Source organism: Mus caroli, unplaced genomic scaffold (assembly GCF_978045245.1).
Source record: "Mus caroli unplaced genomic scaffold, Mus_caroli_1 scaffold_8, whole genome shotgun sequence".
In the NCBI taxonomy this organism is placed as follows: domain Eukaryota; kingdom Metazoa; phylum Chordata; class Mammalia; order Rodentia; family Muridae; genus Mus; species Mus caroli.
The window spans coordinates 26,424,304-26,446,261 of record NW_028227263.1 but is presented as its reverse complement, the minus strand read 5'-3'; the positions used below and the strand labels follow the sequence as shown (position 1 = coordinate 26,446,261).

The following is a 21,958-nucleotide window of genomic DNA, read 5'->3' as shown; positions in this document are numbered from 1 at the left end:
TTAAAGCCATGCAATGCATAGGGCAATATACAGTTAGCATTGAATATCAACACCAGTATTTATGCTTCTGTTTTGATAATTCATATATCTGCTCGCATGTGTCTGTGAACACATGCACACATTGTCTATTAGCACATATATCTCTGATAGAACATTTATACATATAGGGCATATGCAGCTGTGCTATCATGTGAGTACTATACTAATGGAGGCAGAACACAGAATTTAGCTAAGCATATGTGCTCCAAAGTCTGCCTTCCTGGGCATAAGCCCTGACCTCAGCTCTTAAAAATCTATAATATTCCCACCACAAAGATGGTTTACTCATCTTTACATTGGAGAGAATAATTGCACCTACCTTCAATATTTAATGTGAGGGTAGAATGTTCATAGTTCATGTTTAAAATACTGATCATTACAAGGTTATTCATGCTAGTAATAAGTGTGTAAGTGACTGATCTGGAGGGCTTAAGTGTGGCTTTTTATATGTGAAGATATGGACTTGGCCAAGTAACCTAAACAATTGTGTGTGTCTGTGTGTGTGTGTGTGTGTATGCATAACTATTAAACTTTTTATGTTAGTGTAGACAGAGTCATCTAGGTGCATAGGACTGGAAACCAAGAACAAGTATATATGTATTTGAGTGTGGTATTCTTAAGAACGTTCTAACAGGACTGTCTGAGGGAAAGGATTGTGTCTCATGAATTATCTTATTTAGAACCTGGGCCTGAGATTTAGCAGTTGTTAAGTACACTTATGTTGATGAAATGAATGATGCAGATGGGCAGTTCGAGACTCTTGCTCAGATTCCATGCTCTTTAAAAAGAAGAGTAAAAAGCAGGTACAACTAATTAACTAGCTAGTTGTACGATACATAGGTGGAAAGATAAATTGATAAATAGATGGGATGGAAGGCTAGATAGATGTTAGCTATAGATAGATGCCAAAAGGCAGATAGACAGCAGACATTTATACATCCAAATTTGGCTCTAGTTGGGTAGAATTCTGTCTACTTATTCTAAAGGAGAGTTCAAGTTCATTTCTCTCAGGAAACCTAAACATTTTGTTCCTGGTAGCCTATGTGTTATCTTGGACTTGCTTTGGGGGCCTGATGTAAAGGGAGCCATAGATTGAAAAGTGAAGTCTCCTACCTAACACCTACAAGAGTCTGTTTCCTTTCACCCCTGACTACCTGGGTTCACGTGGAATTATACTTAACAGGAGAGTTGTACTACTTAAAAGATGTAAGAACCTTGTTCTGGCCCCAAACCTTTTAGTTTACCAAATAGAGAAACTCGGCCATGGGTAAGGGAGAATTTAGGATGTCTAGACCTTTTCTGTTGGCCAGTTCCTACCACACAGTCTCTATAGGAATACAACTCACATGGAAACAGAAACTGCTATCACAGTGGCCTGTGCAATCTCATTCATTTGAGACCCACCCATGAGGTTTGTCTCATAGGCTATTTAGTGTTCCTTGGTCCTACTTAACCCATCTCAGTTGAGGGGATCTGGTAAACATCCTGACCCAAACAGCAAGTGGGAATGCCCTTAGGCAGTGTGAGTCTTGGGCAGCAAGATGCTAGATCATTGCTGTGGTTCCATGAACAGGGATGTGGTATGCAACTGAAACGCAGGAGGCACGCAAAGATAAGCAGATGTAACCAGCTATAAAGCTTCAGGAAGTGGGCTAGATGGAATGATGGACAAACTGTGGTATCTCATGGCTTCTATGATCTGACTCCTAGTGAGTAAGCAACTAGACTGTACTACTTCCCTTAGTCTTCTTGATCCACGATCACCACATTATTTAATATAATCTCTAGAAATCATAATTAGTAAGGAAAGAAGCTGGTACACCTCCAGTGTACAGGCCCCAGAGTAGAGATGAATGTAGTTCTAGAAACCACTGTAGTAGTGGAGGGCATAGAGAAGTAGTTGTACCAGTCTCCCCTTTGAGAGAGTCTTCAACCTCCTCCCCACAACTACATGTTCCCAGGGTGACTAAACAGACCAGAATGGAAACACATCACATAGAATAAATGCAAGGGTTGATGTATTCATGTCATCAGCTGTCAGGACAAGAGACATTTTGAAAGAATCATGGGATTTGCCCTTTCCCATCCACTAACAGGACAACTCTACCCAGGAGTTATCAATATACATTGCATTTCCAGGGCAATCAAAATGATTCACAGAGGAATCCAGTTCTACTGAGGAATGGGTGTGAGCCATTGCCAGAGGGAAGAACTTTAAGGCCAGGTGCTCAGCTGGCCTCTCAGAACAGTAGAGCCAGGAAGACAGGCAGGAAGAACATGGGCCAGGCCAACAGGAACCCTGAAACACAAGAGACACAAGTCAAATGTCGAGCTTTGATGACACTTAGCAGCCAATGCCAGCTGGCCTCCTTGTCACTTGCTGCAGAAGTACTGGAAGGCAGCATATAGTTCTAGATTTGGTTGGGACAACAACCGCTTTTTCCATTTTCTTCTGGGCACATAGAAGGAAGTCTTCTCAGCCTTCTTTGCAGAGAGGTGATAGCATGAGTCTAGATCTTGTCAACAAAATAAGGATGGAAATTATAAACTTCACTTGTTGGATAGTAATAAAAGCCTCCAGCATGTCCTCACATTTGCCAAATATCCAGGATCTGACTCACAGAACATAGTGACGTTACCAGGACTTACCAAAGGGTAGGAGGAGTATGAGTTTCTAAGGACTAGATCAGAACTGTATCCTCTAGCACAAAGGCATAGAGGAGTTAGGGTTATTGGGTATAGTTGGTGCATCACTTCTAGTGACTAATAATGAAGAAGCAGAAAGACGGGATTAGAATGCACCACCTCTGAGGTTTGACTATTTAGATTGGAATCTCAGGTCTGCAATTACCTGGGTAGATGTGGACAAAACAGTGCGCTTCTTTTTGCCCAAATTTCCTTATATAGAAAATGTAACTCATAATGTTACCTATTGATATATCAGATTTCATAAGATTTAAATGAATGAATTCATATCAAACATTTAGAATAGCATTTGTGGACTGGGGACTCTAACTCAGTTGCAACCTACTTGCATGGCAAACCTGTTGTCTTAGGTTCAATCCCCAATAACACAATAAAATAAAATATAAAATATGTGCCCAGACTATGGTAAGCCCTGTGTAAGTGTTGGTTTTGAAAACTAGACTTTGATATCTATGGTGTGTGTGTGAGTGAGTGTGTGTGTTCTGTGTACTATTATATGTTCAGTATTAAGAAGGGGGAAATATTGAATGGCAGTTGTTTTGCCTAAGCATGTCAACTCCCTTTGACACCACTACCAAATATGGCATCTCCCCACCCCCAACAATTCAGAGTAATTTGGTGATGTCCTAGAGAGAGGCGAGGGGAAAGCGTGATCTTCAGAAACACAAATGTATGACAGAGAGTGTTTACAATGAGACATACAATGAGATCAGTTAATGCCGAACGAAACAGCAGAAGTAAAGCCGAGTGGTGGAAAACTATGAAAGCCACAGAGCCCTCTTGTGGCAGCCTGCTCCCTCTTGTTAGATCCATTCCCTCCACCTCTAGAAGGTGCCAACATTTGCAGCCCACTGGAGAAGAGAGACAGCTCAGCAGGCTGGGAAGTCACTGATCTGATCGCTGTGCTAAGCTGAAGGAGCAATGGAAGTGGAGGAAACCTGGGGTTGCTGACTCCAAGGCACTTTTGCTCTGTGCACGTCACACAATGAGTCTTACTTTTCTGGATACCATCCGAAGTTACCACTGAACTGTTCTTGTCTGGGAAATATTTAGATGACCACAAAGTTGAGGTCTTGAACATTTTCCCATCTATGTTCACTAACGTCTGTCTTTCAGAGGATAGAAAAAAATATGTTTTCCATCTTGTCCAAAACACATTCTTCAATGTCCTTGGCCTTAAATTACAAGACATTCATCAAAGCCCCGTTCAGATATTTGTGCCATCTGAACTCTCTTGACCACCTCTGGTATGGCTAATTAGGCCACCGTGCATGCCTGCTCTCTCTACCTACTTGTTACTTAGCATCTTATGCCCCTGTCTGGTTTATTTAGTCAGCTGTGGTTGCCTCTGCCTGTTCAGCTCCATTCACCCATTGCTTCCTGATCCAGAGACATTTTGTCTCTAGATCAAATATTTTCTCTAACAGTTCTTCTGATCCATGATCTCTTCCTGCTTTGATCATCAAGCCATCAAACATTGTTTTGGCATATGGCCATCCAAAACAGAGATTCTATTTCCAAGGTTCCTTTGCAGCCAAGTGTGGCCACATGGCTAGATAATAAACAATGAGATACAAATGTAGGTGTTTGGTGCCAGTTGCCAGTATGTTCCATAGCACTCATTGTCTTCCTTCACATTCCCCTGTCCTAACCTCTGGATGCTAAACTGGACCATCAAAATAATGATCTCACCTCAAGAGCAGGCTGGAAGGAGCTTGAATCTTTGATTGGTTGTTGAATCATGGGTTCTCTTACACATAAGATTTCACTTAAGTGTTAGAGAAATAAACTTAAATAAATAAATTTAAGACTTTATTACTTATGCCTGTAGCTTCTATCCCACCACCCATCTTTTATTTCTAATTAAACTGTTTGGGTTTTGGTTTTATTTATTATTTATTTTTCATCCTGGAACACAAACTCTCTGAGGGAAGGCACCTGCGCTGTCTTGATCAGCATCATATTATCAGTTCCTAGAGCAGTGCCTGGCACACAGTCTCACCTGTTAAACACTTGCTGTTAAGCAGCTGGCTCTACTTCTAGATTATAGAACCACTCTTGGGTTAGCCTCATTTCACCAAGCCTTGGTCCCCAGCAGGGCCTGACACATTGAAGGGGATACATAGATGTCCAGAGGGTGGGAGGCCAGGAGAGAAACTTGGCAGGGCTGTAAGAAAAGCATAAGGAAACTGTATACCTGTAGTGTGGGGAGTCCCCTTCGAGGTAGTAGAAGTCTGAGCACCTGTGGGAAGAGCGGCAGGTGAAGGTCTCCTTGGTCATGTTCTGATGACAGCTGTCATGGGGCCATAGCCCCTCCCAATACTCCTGGGTTCCAGTCACCACCCCCACAAGCAATCCTCACTGTGAAGGCTTCCGTCGTCTGGCAGGCACACAGTGAAGCACATTCTGTCTAATTTTCCTAATGGATTTGTGAAGAAAGTACCGCCATCTCTCATTTGCCAATGGCAAGGCTGAGGCTCAGTAAGTTCCTTCCAGTAAGGAACTTACTATGTTGATTTTTCAGACAGTAACAAGGAATTCCAGCCCCAGATGGTGGCTACTTCCCATTGTCAACTAGAGGTGCCTAGGAGATGGTAAATCACAACTCCAAGTGCATGTGAGAGGGATTTTTCCAGAGAAGACCAACTAAAGGAGTCAAAAACTTCCCTGGATGTGTATAGTACTATTCTATAGCCTGGGAGCCTTGGGGATGTTAAAAGCAGGAAGTGTGAAAGTTTCATATGACTCACTCTTCTCTCCCTCCCCTACCCTCTCTGTTCCCCCCTTCCTGGTTGCAATAAAGTGAATAGCTTTGTTCTGCTTCACTTTTCTTCTGTGACATTCTGCCTGAACAGAAGCCCGTATATTTAGAGGTGAGCCACTGTGGACTGAAACCTCTGAAACCATGAGGCAAACTAGAGGTTCCATCTTTTAAGCATGGTCCTCAGCTACCCAATCACAGAAACAGACAGCTAACAAAACCTGTGGGCTTGTTTCCAACGTGGATGCTCATGATCCCACCCCCTCCTCAAATTGTTCTGGGCCACCACATAAGGCTCTAAGTTGAGAGCTCAATAAGGGAACAGAACCACTCAAGGCAGAACCTTCTTTATGGAATAGCTCAGCTTGTTCATCACAGAGGTAGAGCAGAACGGCTACCTCCTGAGGCTGCCCAGAGCAGCCAAGCTGATAACACATATAAAGCTGTTCAGCACAGAGTGAAAGTGAAAATATTACTATTTGACTAGAATAAACATTACTGCATCTTAATTTCTTCAAGGCAAAAGTTCTTTCGTTTTTTGGTCAGAGGGGCTCTTGACTCCTCCATTCAGGTGGCAATAAAAACCATGACAGTCTGATAGACAATTGTGTAGGATAGATGAAAGATTTACAGAGTGGTTGCATAGCTACCGCTCTATTCTATCTCCAGAGGACCATAGCTGCATTTTGGCAAGCACAGTCATCCTAAAACGCCCTGTTTAAGCTGTGGGGAAAAGCAGTGAAATAGACTCATTTGGTTTTATTCTAACTCCTGATGATCATAAGCAAGTGATCTTACATGACTCTATTCATCTCTATGAGCCTTGAATTTTAACCAATTAAATGGAAAGAAGAATTCAAGGTGGGGGTGATTACGTATTCTGATGGATGCAAGAGTTACATGTAGTTTCTAACACTTAGGCACCACTATAAATGCCAAGACAGTTCCACTTGTAGAAAGACAACATTCATCATTGATGGATGAACAAAGAAAACAGAAAAACCCAGGGCTGCTGACAATGATAACTCCAAGCATCTAAGGTTAATTAACAGCACTTGGCCAGCTACCCTTGCACCAAGTCTCACCCACTTACTTCTTTTAGTGATGGGTCCTAAATCCAGAACCCGATTATAGTCAATGGCTGGTCCACTACTGCGAAGTCGACTTGTAGAGCAAGACTGCAGAGACAGAGAACTCTTATTATATCAAAATGTAAACACCTGTCCCCTATGTGCAGCATGTCATGGATATGGATATCTGTGCACCTGTGGCCTAAAGCCCTCGGATATCTCATCATATGACTTTCTTTTTGATGGTGTGGTTTCTGTGAGAATTCACAGTCATGCCCTAACACACCTGAGTTTGAATCTCATCTCTATCCTCTCTTATATAATTGGGGGAAATGTCTTCATCTGTCTATTATAATCAAACAGTTCATATCTGGTTTTCTTTAGTCAATAATTCATACATTCATTTACTCACTTATGCACACAAGCATGTAGGAAGGTTAAAGGTTAACACCAACCGTCTTTCTCTATCGCTGCCCACCTTACTTTTTGATACATGATCTCTCAGTAATCCTAGAGCTTGTCATTTTGGTTAGGTTCATGATACAGTGAGTCCCCCAAATCCTTCTGTCTCAGCAGTCCCAGGACTTGGTTTACAGAACATGCCACAATCCTAGTTTTCACATGTCTTCTGGGTACCCAAACTCAGGTCCCTGTGCTTGCATAGCAGATATCTTACCACAGAGCTCTGCATACGTGGTTTTAAATTTTAAAGTGAACCATAGTAGCAGCAACATGTAGACATGTCAAAAACACTCAAGGAACATCTTCCATTCAAAACAGCACCCAGGAGGGGTGAATGCATGGACGCCAGAATCACAGCCCACATGGGAAACATTACAAATCTGATCTTCTTAGCTCTGTGTGGGGCTATGAGTTAGGGGCTTCTCTGAGTCCTGGTTTCTTTATCTGCATAGTAAGGCTTCACTTGGTCATTGGAAGAGCTCAATTAGGTAAAGATGTGAGAGCTTTAATGCAGTGTCTGGCAGAGAGGGGACTGAAAGGCCACAGGCTCACATACATGTCTCATCTGAAAGCCTAAGGTTCAGAAGTCTTCAGCATTTGGGAGTTTCTTGGATTTGGGAATATCTACAGTCTTTACAAGTTACTCATTTATAATATGAGAATCTGCAGCCCAAATATTCCAAAATCTGAAACTTTTTGAGCTTCATCTTGGCCCTCAAAAACTTTAAGACTTTGGAACACTTTTGAATTTGAAATCTCTAAATCAATGATGCTTAACGTATAATATCATAATCATTCATAATAGATTTTTATGCCAAGGAAAGCTGATCTGCCTTCTAAAGAGACAACAATTACTTATAAATAGGCTTTTGAGGATACTCAAAGTGTGTGCAGCATTCTTCTTTACCTGCTTCTCTTATAGTCATCTACCCATCCACCCATCTTTCCACCTCTTCAAGCATCCATCCATCTATCCATCATTCATCCATCATCCATCCATCCATCCATCCATCCATCCATCCATCCATCCATCCAATCATCCATCTATTCAGCCAATTTTCTTCATTCTTCCTTCCTCCCTCTCTCCCACTCTCCTCTCCCCCTCTCTCTCCCTTCCTCTTTCCCTCCTTCCTTCCTTCTTTCCACCCATGCCTCCATCTGCAAACCCAATAGATGTATGTAGAGAGTCGACTGGGCACCAATCCAAAGAGACACTCACTGGTTGACACTGTTCAGTAGTGGAGTCACACAGGTAAACCTCACAATGCAGGAAAACTAAGTCATAATTTCCAGCAAACATGAACATCTGCACTGAAAATCGGCTTTCTGAGGACACACCATTCTCCCGCACATCGATGGTGGAATCACGTTGGTTTGGGCATCTAGGAAAGTGAAAAGGGCAAAGGTGTAACTTCTAAGCAAATCCTGGAGAATATTAAAGATCTCTCTGCCACAGGTTCCTTCCATTATGCTTTTACAACATTTTTCTAGTCCATTGTTCCTCAATAAGCTTGAATGGCTTACATTTTGGAGTGGACAGTTTCTGGGACATGTCCCTATTTTTAGGTAAGTAATCTAGGGGTGGTTAATCATCCTTGTTGCCCCTCCATGGTCTCGTTTGTTTTTCCACATTATTTAAAAAATATTTTCTGTATTACTGAAAATTACATACATATATACAATGAAATATGACCATGCCCTCCATTTCCCCCCAACTCCTCCATGTATCCCTTGACTTTAGAGCAGAGATAATCACATTCATTTTATATAACTAATATGAGCACTCAGTGGGGCTGCTGTGTTCCTTTTCTCATCACAGTGCTTGGCATACAGCTGGACTCAATGACAAGTATTACCAAGGACCACTAATATGATTTGAATTGCGACTTCTAGGTAGGCATTTCCTTTGTTTTTATCATTAAATGGCATCTGATCATATCCTGTCCTATAATGTGTGTAATACCATGTTCAATTTAATCATTGTAAATATCTACATAATGGTCCATTATTACTTAATTATGCTATGTTTTAACAGTAAACTTAATGGAAAAATTATCAAGAACACCGAAATGGAAAATTATTGGTATTTCTTTACCCAACTCGTTAAATTTGTTTTAATACTTTAGGCTAAAACATGAGAACTAACATTAATGATCAAACAGGATACTTACAATATGTAACAAACACCAAATTATTTCTAAATGGAGTGAACCAATTTACACCTCTGCCAACACTGGGTAATATTTTCCTCAAAACTTAGTTATGACAAAAACAAACGAACAAATGCCCAAGTTTCCTGATACCTGTTCTTGATGATGAAGTACTTCACAGGGTCATGCCTGTCTTCTGAAGGGGTGGCATAGCAGTTGGTCAGCAACAGTTTGAACCTGGAGGTATCCCCTCTATTTAAGAGGGCACCCACATAGAGTGTAGACTCCACTGGAAGCAACACTTCGGCCCCTTCATAAGGGTTTGTGTAGCTCTGGTCTTGGAAGAGGGCCATCTTGACATCGAACTCTCCTGCTCCGTCCACATCAACAGTCAGGGAACTGAGACAAGGAAAAAACACAGGAGTGGAAACACCAGGCTTTAACCAGATGTTTAAAAAATAAAAATAAGCAACTTTATAAAGCTCAAGGGCAAATAAATCAAGCCCTGTGCTAATATAAAGTTACAGGGGAAGCGGGGGGGGGGAGGTGCATCTCTGATCTCTAAATAAACTAGTTGACAATCCACTGAAACAGAGCACTTATTGGCATCTAAGCTCTGGACATGACAGGCAGTTGATGCACCCATCTCACCCCGTTAACAAGTACATTAAGCTCTTACTCAAGGAACAAGGGTTAGTACACAGCACCATGGTATCACCTGGGCAACAGGACTTGAGGTCAGCTCTTACAGGCTTACTAATTTTAGCCTTACATTTCTTCCCTCCATCCCACAATCTACAGCTGAACCCAGTTCAAACCAGATGAACTGCTTTCCTTTTTTATATTTATGAACATAAGCTCCAAGACACTTATAGCCTGGAAATGTTTGTGTGGACTTTGGCATTTTTAACCTGTCTCACCCTGCAATTAAGAGCCCAGGAGGCAATTGGAAGATGGGACAGCCACCCTGGATTTCTGGATGACAGTTTAGAAAAATCCCCTCACAATTCTAGGGCTGTGTAAAACCCAAGTCAGTAAGTTTCATTCCAGGCAGAGGTGCAGTGAGAAACAGATGCAAACAGAAGCCTGGATCCCATCCTACCCAAACTGTTGTTTCCATCTATTTCTGCTGAGGATAGGTGCTGCTTCTTCAAAGGTAGACTGGGCTTAAATCCCAAGTCTGCAATAAAGCCTCTCTGTCTACTTCTGATCTCTACCCCACAGAGGTTAGGTCTGGGACCCATGTCCACTGACTCAAAGCACCCCAAGCTTCTTCTACATTGCATTGTCTGATTCTCAATTAAGATATGATCAGTTTCATGCTGCCTTTCTTCTGAAGGTGAATAGACACTTCCTGGAGTTTTTGTTTCCTGAGCACACCTTAAGCACGTGTCCAAGGTACAGCGCTGCCTTGTGAACGTCTTCATTATTCACCAGTGCCTTGATCATACTGAATGTTCTTAAGCTATAATTCAGAAATGAATAATTTAGGGAGTGAAAGCTCTTGAAGCAGGTTGGTAACACCGTATGGACATCATAGATTGTGTGTGTGTGACCAGTGTCAGAGCTACAAGTCAAAGATGAAAGGTCAAGACAATACCTTACAATGGGCTGGAGAGCAGTTTCGAGGCTGACGCTCATGTCCAGTGGGTAGGCACACTGGAAGTTGACATTGACACGAAAGTCCCTGATAATAAAGTCAGGGGCCAAGGAAAGGGTATTTCTGTAGATGGCATGGGTCCCATTTTTCTTTGGCACAAAACAAAAACAAACAAACAAACAAACCCATATGTATTTATTATGGAGATGTGTGTAGGTATATCTTGAACTCAGATCTATCTGGTTCTATGGTCAGTGTTCCCAGCCATGGAGCCCCCTTGAATTCTGGCCTCCAGAAAGTAAGGGTTTCTCTTCTACCTGTCATACTAGCCCAGAGTATGGGAAACTCAGAGTAAACACTAGAAAGTGAATGACTGATCCTGTGGGAGAGCTGGGGGCTGATGTTCTTGCTCTTCCTTAATTAAGATCATCACAATCAGAGCCAACTTTATAAAGCTCAAGCATTAAGCCCAGCCTAAGCTCTTTAACATGGACCAGAGTGTGTAAATTCACATAGCCCTGGAGACCCAAAGTGGATAAGACATTTGCCTAAGATCTCAGTGCTAGGAAGATGTCTCCACTAGCACAGATTCTATCCTCAAGTAGCGATGGTGTGAAGAGCACTTACCTCCAGGATGTTCCCACAGTCATTAGCCACAACAGGGCTGGTCATGGACACCCAGTTGTTGGGCTCATCTTGCATGGTACCATTGCAGTTCCGGTCATTCAGGTAGGCAATGATCTCCTCCTTGAAACCCATACCTCCCAGCAAACACTTGTCCAACTTCACCTTGATCTCATTATCTCCACATTCCAGAAAAGGCTGCAAACGCTGAGAGTCTAGGAGGCCAAGAGTGAGGTCAGCAGAGCAGACAGGGGACTAGAAACAACAAGGGGCATCTACATTCTCTGCCTGGTAGTACATCCATCAGGCCCATCAAGTTGCTGAATAGACTAGATGAGGTCTGGGGCCCCAATAGAAATCACACTCAGACTGATAAGCCTCTGGTCCAAGACTTCTAAGCATTTGAGGTACATGTGTGGCTTAGCTGGTATTGGAAAAACAAAATGGTCCTCCTGTATTCCAGACTAAACCAAAGCCAGATGCCCACACCACAGCCACTTGTTGCTACAGTATTCCAGCAGCTGACCTGGAAGCTTTGTCTGGCCTCACCCTCTCTCCTCCTTGCAAATCCACTGGCTTCATAATAAGTGGCCCAAATAACTCTCAAGATTTCCCAATGTCCATTCCCTGACTCTGGTCCCTGCCTTTTTCTGATCCCCAAGCCTCATTCCTCTTGCCCTGACTACTCAGCCCTAGGAGCTGCTCACCAGAAACATTGAGGTCCTGCCTACAGACACAGGCCCAGTTGTTATTTTGGAATACACATTCCTCCTCAGGACGACAAGTAATCTCGCAATTCTTTGGTACAGTGGAGGGGTCTAGAGGGAAGGAAAGGAGAGAAAGGATTAGGATGCAGAGCAGGATGGGTCTAAGTCCTCCCAAGCCAAGGATATCATTATGTCAGAGTCTTTCTAAACATATGAGAAACTTACCGGAAGAGCCATAGCCATAATTCATATTTCCTAACTCCAAAACCCAGCAGAGGGAAAACTGCCAGGCAAGCCATGCACTGTGCTAATTACCATGCTTTGGTTCAGCTGACCCCTATGGTAGAAACGTGCGATGGGACAGAATGACTTTAAGTCCACCGTTGCCAGTATTAAAGAGCCTGAGTTTAAGTCCCAGCTCTTCTCATTCCAGCTCTGTGATACGGGAACAGCTGTGTGACCTTTCTGTGTTCCAGACCCTAATAGGAATGACTACATGGATCCTATTTCATGGACTGAGTAGGGGGTTTCAGTGTACTGATATGATTAAAGCTGAACGGTAGCAGGCTCACTATAGGCAGTGTAGTGAGGCAGTGTAAGCTGTTAGCTTTACCCTTTGTTTCAGATCAGAAAGCAGGTCCTAAGAGGAGTACAATTTGAGACAAGTAAAATTTGAATGAGCTTGGGTTCTTCATATTGTATATGAGTGTGTGTGTGTGTGTGTGTGTGTGTGTGTGTGTGTTTCTCTGTGTGCTTGTATATGTTTTTCTATATGTGCATCTGTATGTGTGTGTCAGTGTGTCTCTGTGTGTGTCAGTGTGTCTCTGTGTGTGTGTCTCTGTATGTGTCTATGTGGGTCTGTGTGTGCGTCTGTGTGTGTTTATATGTGTGTATGTCTGTGTTGTATAACTATGTGTGGGTCTGAGCACTTATGTATCCAGAGGCTAGAGGATGATGTCAGGTGTTCTGCTCAGTCACTCTTCACCTTATTCTCTTAAGACAGGGTCTCTAATTGAACCTAGGTTCAGCATCCTGTCTCTGGTGGTGACCAGACTTGGGGTAGCAGGCATGCTTAGTCTCATTCAGCTTTTTACATGTGTGCTGGGGATTTAAACTCGTGTATCCACACTTTCACAGCAAGCACTTTTACCTGCTGAGCCTTATAACTAGTGCAAAATCATGCAATATTCATTTACAAGGTTCTTTCACTCAACTATAAGTTTCAGGCTTGTAGCTGGCAGGTCCCAAATTACATTTCCATGTGTATCTCTGTCAAGAGTCCAGTGGTGGCTGCTTTATTCAGTCTCCTCCTGACTGTCTCTTCTGGCTCCATTGAGTCCTGGGCACTAAAGTTCACCCTTCCCTGTAGCTGCTGCTTACCTGTGCAGTATCTCAGACTGCATTCAGGGGTGCCCTGTAACTTGTACACATAATATACTCCTAGTTCTCCTGAACAGGCCTTCACCTGGACCTCAGAACGCCAGAAGCAACAATTTTCATTCCAGTTGGCACAGGCTGTGTGGCTGACAATGCCATCTCCAAGGATGGGGTGAGATCCATTCAGCCACATGGGGGCAGAGGTGTGGCACCGGAACACATTCACACAGGTCTCTGGCATCTTCACTCCTCCATCACCCACAAAGCGGTACCAGCCGTGCAGGTTATCATCACACCATGCCTCTGATGAATCGTTCTCTGTGCTTCTGGTAGGATCATTCAGGACGGTGTGATTCTGACAGGGGTCAAAGCAGATTCTAGAACTTGGAGAGTCAGGGGATCCACAGTCCAAGTCCAGATTGGAGCTGTTCCTGGGCCTCCCATAACCTGAAAAGAACAGAGAGCGTGTGGGTTTATTGAGCAACTCCACAGCCCTGGGGGTTTTATCCCTTCTCCATTTTGCTTTGAATGCTCTAATGATCCCAGTGAGGCCAATAGGTACACATTGCAGTAATTAACACCAAGCTTTGTCACTCAGGAAGAAGGACAATCGTAGCAAGGACATTCAGGCCACCACTTTGCATAAGCCCCATTGCCCCACTCAGGGTTACAAAGAGCTTCTCTGTGGGCCACTAGCAAGACACCTTGAGAGTCCTGCTCAACCATTGTTTGTTTTGCTCATAAATGTAATACAAGGCTCCCTGAGAAAATCCTTAGTCATTAGTAAAGTGAATTAAGCAAAAATAAATATTGGCATGTTGCTTAATTTGGCAAAAGATAAAAGTTTTAAGATAAATGTTTTAAGATGAAAGTTGTCCTTAGTTGGACCCATCTCTAGAAGCGATCACAAATTTGTTAGAATTTTCCCATGCATGTGTGAGCATGCACGCACACATACACACACAGAGGGGGAGGAAGAGGGAGAGGGAGAGGGAGAGGGAGAGGGAGAGGGAGAGGGAGAGGGAGAGGGAGAGGAAGGAGAGCATGCTCATTTTTTTTAACATATTATAAAATCAACATTGTTCCCTATCAGTAGGTAACATTACAGGCCAGCATGTATAGATGTATCATGTTAATCATTCCCAAGCTTAGTGTTATTGGTATAGTATTGGCTAAGTTGTTCATTATTGTGCAGGTGTTCTTCAAAATAGAATCAAACCTTGGCCTCCACCCACCCAACGCAGAGGCTGCTTCTGAAGACTTCAAGCATCTTGAACGGTTTCTGAAAGCCAAAATTATCTCCACTGAAAACCACTCACCTAACAGGACCATTTCTGCTTTAGGGGAGAGTGGGCAATGATGTGTGAAGAGGCAGAGAAATGATTAAGGGGATGATCAGATGCTGAAAGAGGGGACTTAAGAGCAGACCTGCTGGCTGGTGGCCTGGAAAGGTGCTTATGCTCTTTGGAGACTTTTTTTTTTCATAGAGTCTCTTTAAAAATTAGTTTTGTGTAGGGGTCTGAAGAGAGAGCTCGGTTAGTACAGTGCCTTGTAAGCATGAAGATGTGAGTTTGAGCATGGAGAGCTCGCTTTTAAAAGGTGGGCACTGTAGTATGAATTTCTAATCCCAGTGCTGGGGAGGTGGGAATAGTACGGTCCTTTGGGGTTCACCAGCCAGCCAACCTAGCCTACACTAAAACAGAGAAACCCTGAATTATAAAGCAAAGTGGGGGCTGGTGAGATGGCTCAGTGGGTAAGAGCACCCGACTGCTCTTCTGAAGGTCCAGAGTTCAAATCCCAGCAACCACATGGTGGCTCACAACCATCTGTAACGAGTTCTGGCGCCCTCTTCTGGAGTGTCTGAAGACAGCTACAGTGTACTTACATATAATAAATAAATAAATCTTAAAAAAAAAAAAAAAAAAAAAGCAAAGTGGATGGCACCAGAGGAATGGCAGAATGGCATGTGAGGTTGTTCTCTGAACTCCACGTGTGTGGAGGATATAGGATATAGGGAGATTCTATTACTCTGTTAATATTCATAAAATAAATAAGCAACCATTAAAGTTTGGAAAGAACTTCCCAGGGTCCTTTGGGGGTAGATATGCTTCATTTGAGAGATAAATCCTCCAAGATTCAGTGACACGGTTGCCGTATGCTGCCACGCCCAATAGCCTAGGTCAATTACCTTACTGGTAGAATGATGAAGGAAGCACACAGGCGCACATCTTATATATTTATCAGTGAGACTTCTTTTAAAAGGAAGGAAAGACTGTTTTTCAGCCTTGCTCATGTATGTGTTTGCTCTAAGGAAAGGACTTGTGGTCCTTGTTATTCTTGGATCATTTCCCACACACCCTGTGCTTTCCCATGGGAGTAAGAGCTCAGTTCTCTCCCTAACCTCCTGCTACAGGGCTCACATTTGCACTTTTAGCTTAGCTGGGAACTTCCTCTGTAACTGTCTGGGTTGCTCCCACTTGCAGCTCTTAGGACCTGGATGTGGTGATATATCATTTTAATCCCAGTATTGTAGAGGCCAAGTCCAAAGGATGGAAAGCCAGCAAAACACACACACACACACACACACACACAGAGAGAGAGAGAGAGAGAGAGAGAGAGAGAGAGAGAGAGAGAGAGAGAGAGAGAGAGAGAATATCTGGAAGGTAGAGAGATTGTTAAATCTAGCACTTTTTTTTCACAGATGAATAACTTGATATAGAAGGGTGAAGCATGTGGCAGAACTATCTCTCTTATGTTTCAGTCTGTGCTCTCAAATCACCTCGTGGAAGGGACTACACTGGCCCTCCTTCCTTTTCAGGCTCTGAGAGCTCCATGAGTCCCTTGCTCTCTAGTCTTTGTTTCCAATTCTCTGTTTCTGGAACCAGCTGATCAGCCTTTTCTCCTCCCTTCCTCTGCTCTCTCCTTAGGTCTCATGGAGCATCTAAGATCCCTGGTGAGCAGACACTCACCTTGATGTATTGTAGATGGAGAAACCAGTGTCAGAACGCAGGAGGCTGCAGCCAGCCACAGCAGCTCACAACCCACCATCCTTTTCATAAAGTGAGGCTTGCAGGTTACTCTGCAGCCTGCAGATTCTCCATAAATCTATAGAAAAGGAAAGGCTCCCATCAGGTCAAGCTAACAAACCTTTAGCCCCTGGGTAAGGTTGAAACTCATATTGGTTCAGCACCTATCATGTGACCCTATTTGCTTGAGGCCCTTTTCATAATTTGTCTCACTTAGGTCTCTGAACCATGCCATAGGGAGGTATTGTTATGATTCCCATTTTGTTGATGAAGAAGTTTTGTTAGGTAAATGGATGTATCTGGAGGATATCATCCTGAGTGAGGTAACCCAATCACAAAAGAACACACATGATATGCATTCACTGATAAGTGGATATTAGCCCAGAAACTTATAATACCCAAGATACAATTTGCAAACCACATGAAACTCAAGAAGAAGGAAGACCAAAGTGTGGACACTTCGCTCCTTCTTAGAATGGGGGAACAAAATACCCATGGAAGGAGTTACAGAGATAAAGTTAGGAGCAGAGCCTGAAGGAACAACCATCCAGAGACTGCCCCACTTGGGGATCCACCCCATAAACAACCACCAAAACCAGAAACTAGGCAGATGCCAACAAGAGCTTGCTGACAGGAGCCTGATATAGCTGTCTCCTGCGAGGCTCTGCCAGTGCCCGGCAAATACAGAAGTAGATGCTCACAATCATCCATTGGACGGAGCACAAGGTCCCCAATGAAGGAGCCAGAGAAAGTACCTAGGGAGATGAAGGGGACTGAAGCCCCATGGAAGGAATATCAATATGAACTAACCAGTACCCCCAGAGTTCCTTGGAACTATACCACTATGCTATATCTGTAGCAGAGGATGGCCTAGTTAGTCATCAATGGGAGGAGAGGCTCTTGCTCCTGTGAAGGTTTCTTTGTCCCAATATAGGGGAATGCCAGGATCAGGAATGGGAGTGGGTGGGTTGGGGAGCAGGGGGAGGGGGAGGGGGGAGGGAAGGGGGAAGGAGAGGGAATTTTTGGTGGGGAAACTAGGAAAGGGGATAATATTTGAAATGTAAATAAAGAAAATATCTAATTAAAAAAAGAAAGAAAGGAGTATATAATCCAAACAAAATTTATACAGCTGTGTCTCTGCAAATATGGACATACATGACCAACATATGGCAATAGGTCCAGGTTCTCAGAACCCAGACTATTGGCATGACATACAGAAATGGAATGGGATGGGAATAGGGGCTTTCCAAGAAGAAATCCATAGCAAGCTAGCAAAAGGGGGGTCAGTGCTGCGGAGTGTCCAAGAGCAGTATTTGCAAAGTCCCTGACAGGTGGCAGAAGACACTCTCTGGAAATTGAAGGCAAGAATTCTAGTAATTATTGGTACCTAGGGAGGAGAGTTCTATCTTGATTATATATGTGCATCAGGTTCTGCTAAGACCCTCTGAGATTTCACAAGTGTAGCATTATGTTAGGCTGAATTCTAAGCCCCTTTCATTCTGTACAGAAGAGGGCATACACTGGCTTCCCAGTTTAAAAACAATTACATGACGAAATAATTAATGAAGGAATAAGCAAGCAAAGAATTAAACAAGAAATAGAAAGACAAAAATGTCTGCTGACTTCAGTGACATTTACCCTTCTGTGCCCCGAAAGGGGACCTCTGGATGGTTTCTTGCAGCCTCTAAAAGATATAACTTGGGACTGCAAACCTGTTTCTGATGGAGTATCATGAATACATTATGAGAGAACAGAGACAGAGGAGTAACCAGGACTAAGCTTTTAGAGATGCCAACCCAAGTGGACACCTTGGACTATCCAGCAGGTGACTTGGATTATGAACTAACTGAGCTGAGGAACAATTGACAAGAGTTAAGGTCCAGAGTCACTTCTGGGTTCAGAAAGTTTGCAGATAGCCCTGGTAAGTCCAGTACACAAAGAAGGTTAAACTCACCTGCAAGGGAGACTAAATCTTCCTGGGCTTTGGAGCAGGAGTTACCGTAAGAGAAGAACCCAGAGTATCCTTCCTCCCCTGCCCAGTGTGGGAACATAACCTGCTGCCTGACTCCTTTATACTGACACTCCCCACCCATGTGGCTCTTCATGATTGGTGCTGAGGTAGGACTGGCACTAGGTTCCCAGGCACTAGGACTTGATGAACACAGGTAAGATAAGCCATTGACCATCAAGGGTAGTGAAAGAAGGTCTTTTGTGCCACCGGCATGGAAACTCTTCCAGAAGGTGCTGTTTCACACGGATGTTTCTCCGTAAGCAACTGCAATATGTACTTAAGGTTGGCTGTATCAGGCACAGTCAATACCCTTGATCATTACTTTCTCACATCGGATCCTCCAGTAAACCCACAAAGCCAATGTCATGCCTGTTCCCACAGAGCAAACACTAATAAGAAGGAAGCGAAAATGGCCAAAGCAAAGTAGACAGAAACCAAATGAGCTTGTTTGCTCAGTAGATATCCAATTCAATTCCTGCTCCTAGCTAATTGCATCAGAACACTTCTGCTTGACTCGTGGGGCCAGGGGATGTGCAGGAAAGAAGGGAGGAGGTCTGAGAGCCCCTTGTTCTTGGCACACAGAGTTTACCCAATTTTCAGGGGAATGCTTAGAAAGGGATGAAAAGAGATGTCCAAGGCTTTCGAACAATATCAGCACCAGGGTAGCCTCTCCTCTGAGTCTTTAAAACAAGTAGACTAGTCTAGGCACTGGCCAGTATAGAACTGTGAGAACAGCTTTAAAGGTTTGCTCAGATTCTGACCCTTCTCCAAGTCTTCCAATATCTAACCCCAATGTCCCATGTGCACTCAACTTGGTGTCTAATTTTTCCTCTGAGGCCAATTTCTATTGCCCAAATATTCTTGGAAGTATAAGTCTCTCCTGGGGTGTAGTTGACTTGACAGGGGCTCTACTCACAGACACAATGGACTCCCCTCTCCCAGCCAATGCTACAGAGGCATTTTTCTCAGCTGATGTTCCTCTTCCTTGATAACTCAATCTAGCTTGTATCAAGCTGACAGAAAACCAACCAGGACAGAGGGCTTCAGTCCATCATGGCAGAAACCATAGTGTACAGTCCAGTCTGTGGTAGAGGGAGTTTATTCACATCATGAAAAACCAGGAAGTAGAGAGCAAGACAGGAAGTGAGATCAGGCCTAACTTAGAAAGGTCTGCCCTCAAGTGACCTACTTCTGCCAACTGCACCCCACTTCTTAGAGGCTCCATGGCATCTCAGATAATACCAGCATCTGGGACACATATGTTGGAAAGAGGGACCTGTGAAGACCATTGCAGATTCAAACTTTAGCACAGAATTTCAAATTCACCCATAGGCTGAGCCCCAGCTTGGGTGACTCTCCTGAGCTTCATAGCCAGTCCCCAGTTTCTGTTTGGCTTCTTTTCCTGGGTTCAGACACTTGAGGGTCCCTCAAACTCAACAGCTTCCAATCTGAACTCATCAGCTCCCCTGACTCGACTCCACTCCCCTCATGTCTATCATCCACCTTGTTCAGTTGTAGCACTGCTCCCGAGTCTTCCAAGGTGGAGGCTTGACTCTCCTTTCCTCCTCAGGCCTCAATTCTAGGAAGCTCTACACCTTGACTTCCTACATTTCAAATGTCTTGAATGCCCTCTTCATTTTTACTTCACCAATTCAAGCTCAGGTCACCGTAGTATGAGAGGGTAATTTGGGTACTGGTTATGGGTCTCCATGCTTTCATTCTGGTCCCCTTGTTTCTGCAGTTTTTCCTGTATCCCATGTGATTCTTCGGCCCAGCACTCTGTTCCCCCAGGAATCTGATCTTTTTTTACACTTCCCACTTCTTCTCTTACTTCACTGTACCAGCTCTGCTTTCAGCCAGTGCCAGATTCTCCAGGCTCTTTCTCATCCCAAATGCTTGTATAATCTTTCCCTTGTCCAGACTGCCTCATGTTCACCACCTCTGCCAGGAAGCCTTCTCTAACCTACATCCTGTCTGACCCTCTGTTCTGTTCCCAGGCCTCTCAAAGACAACTCAAATCACACTCGCTTGCCTGATAATTAATCTGCCCATTGAGTCTTCAGGCGTTTTGTGAACAGGAATTTTGATCTTCACTGAGAAAGCATTTGCTTAATAAATGAATGGGTAAAAACAAATGTATAGGGTAGGCCTCCTCTCATGAGTCATGCTTTCAGTGTGCAGGTGTTGGTCAGCCTTGGTGGAAAGACACAAGGTTCAGTATATTGGCACCTGCTGTTCCAGCTACTTGTCCCAGTCAAAGGTTCAGTCCTTTGTTCTCTCAGCCTCTGCTTGTCAGAGAGGCTGTCCCCTGTCACTCTATGTGAGACAATACTCCAGTTATACTCTTACTCGGCCCTTGCCCTTTTTCTTCTCCCCAGTTATTGTCACCCCTTGTCACATTTCATGGTTATTATTTCAAAGTATCTTCCTTACCAAATGGCTCTATTTAGGTAATTTCCTATTTCCTCATTACTGTAAAACTATCTGGTATTTAATTTGTGCCCAGAATATCTAAGAGATACATTGAGATGTATAACTGGCAGATAAAAAACAAGTAAGGAAAAGACAAGGGGCAAAGATGTCATTGTGACCTTTCTCCTCCGCCCCCTCCCCCATCCAGATTTTGTCTTTAGCTGCTGCTCCTGTTTCCCATGGCCTAGACCTTCTTCTCTTTGGGAGCTGCTGCTCCCAAGTCACAACATAGACCATACTGTCTGGAGTCACTCAGTACAAGCTGACCACAGACTAATTGTGGATGGGGCAGCATTGGACCAGCCTAAGGTCCACCTGCACAGCTCTTGTATAACAGTAAGAGGCCTGCGTGTTCTGTGTATGTCTGGGTGTGATAAGAGCTCTTAGCATAAGACACACTGTCCCAGCAGCCCTTGCTTCAGACTTGAAAGTGTGACTTTCCCTGGTATCTGATGGGAGGCCAGGGAACAGCTGGGTCAGAGAAAAGAGTTCCCATCAGCATTGGTAACCTTTTCTCTGGAGATTTCTGAGATCGCTGGGTATCTGGTTCCTGTTCATGGATGAAGGCTCACAATGACTCTCTGCCAATGAAAGGGGAATGGGTATGCTCTCCCCTGCTGCTGAGGATTGAGAAAAGGCCTACACTTTTAGGACTGGCAAGTAAAAGCCCAGTGAACAAGAGTCCCAAGGAGGCATACGATACCTGCCATTGCTTCTACATCTCTTCCTTAAGACCTGAGATCTATAAGGCACAGACTGGCTCTGTTTTATCTGCCAATGTTTCTTAGCACCCAGTATAAGCCTAGAACATGTGGACCCCTCAAAATGCATTTCTGAAAAACCAAATGTGTCCTATGAGGGCATCAGGGTTACCCCCATGGCAAAGAATCAGCCAGCTCCTGTTGTCTGCTAAAGACTCTGCCAGCTTTCAGAATTGCTCACTGCCTATGTTC

The 21,958-nt window shown here is 43.7% G+C and overlaps 1 protein-coding gene across 1 annotated transcript; it reads right to left on the bottom strand.

Annotated features, from left to right (window-relative positions):
• Positions 1 to 2,053: 2,053 nt before the first annotated feature.
• Positions 2,054 to 21,906, bottom strand: Gp2 (glycoprotein 2). The gene is made up of 11 exons (XM_021168545.3): positions 18,477 to 21,906; positions 16,466 to 16,601; positions 13,500 to 13,943; positions 12,120 to 12,230; positions 11,416 to 11,627; positions 10,789 to 10,937; positions 9,342 to 9,587; positions 8,258 to 8,420; positions 6,600 to 6,684; positions 4,943 to 4,987; positions 2,054 to 2,338 (listed from the first exon to the last, which is right to left on the bottom strand). The coding sequence occupies exons 2-11, from the start codon at positions 16,551 to 16,553 to the stop codon at positions 2,280 to 2,282; spliced, it is 1,602 nt and encodes a 533-aa protein (XP_021024204.1). The 5' UTR covers positions 16,554 to 16,601; positions 18,477 to 21,906; the 3' UTR covers positions 2,054 to 2,279.
• Positions 21,907 to 21,958: the final 52 nt, after the last annotated feature.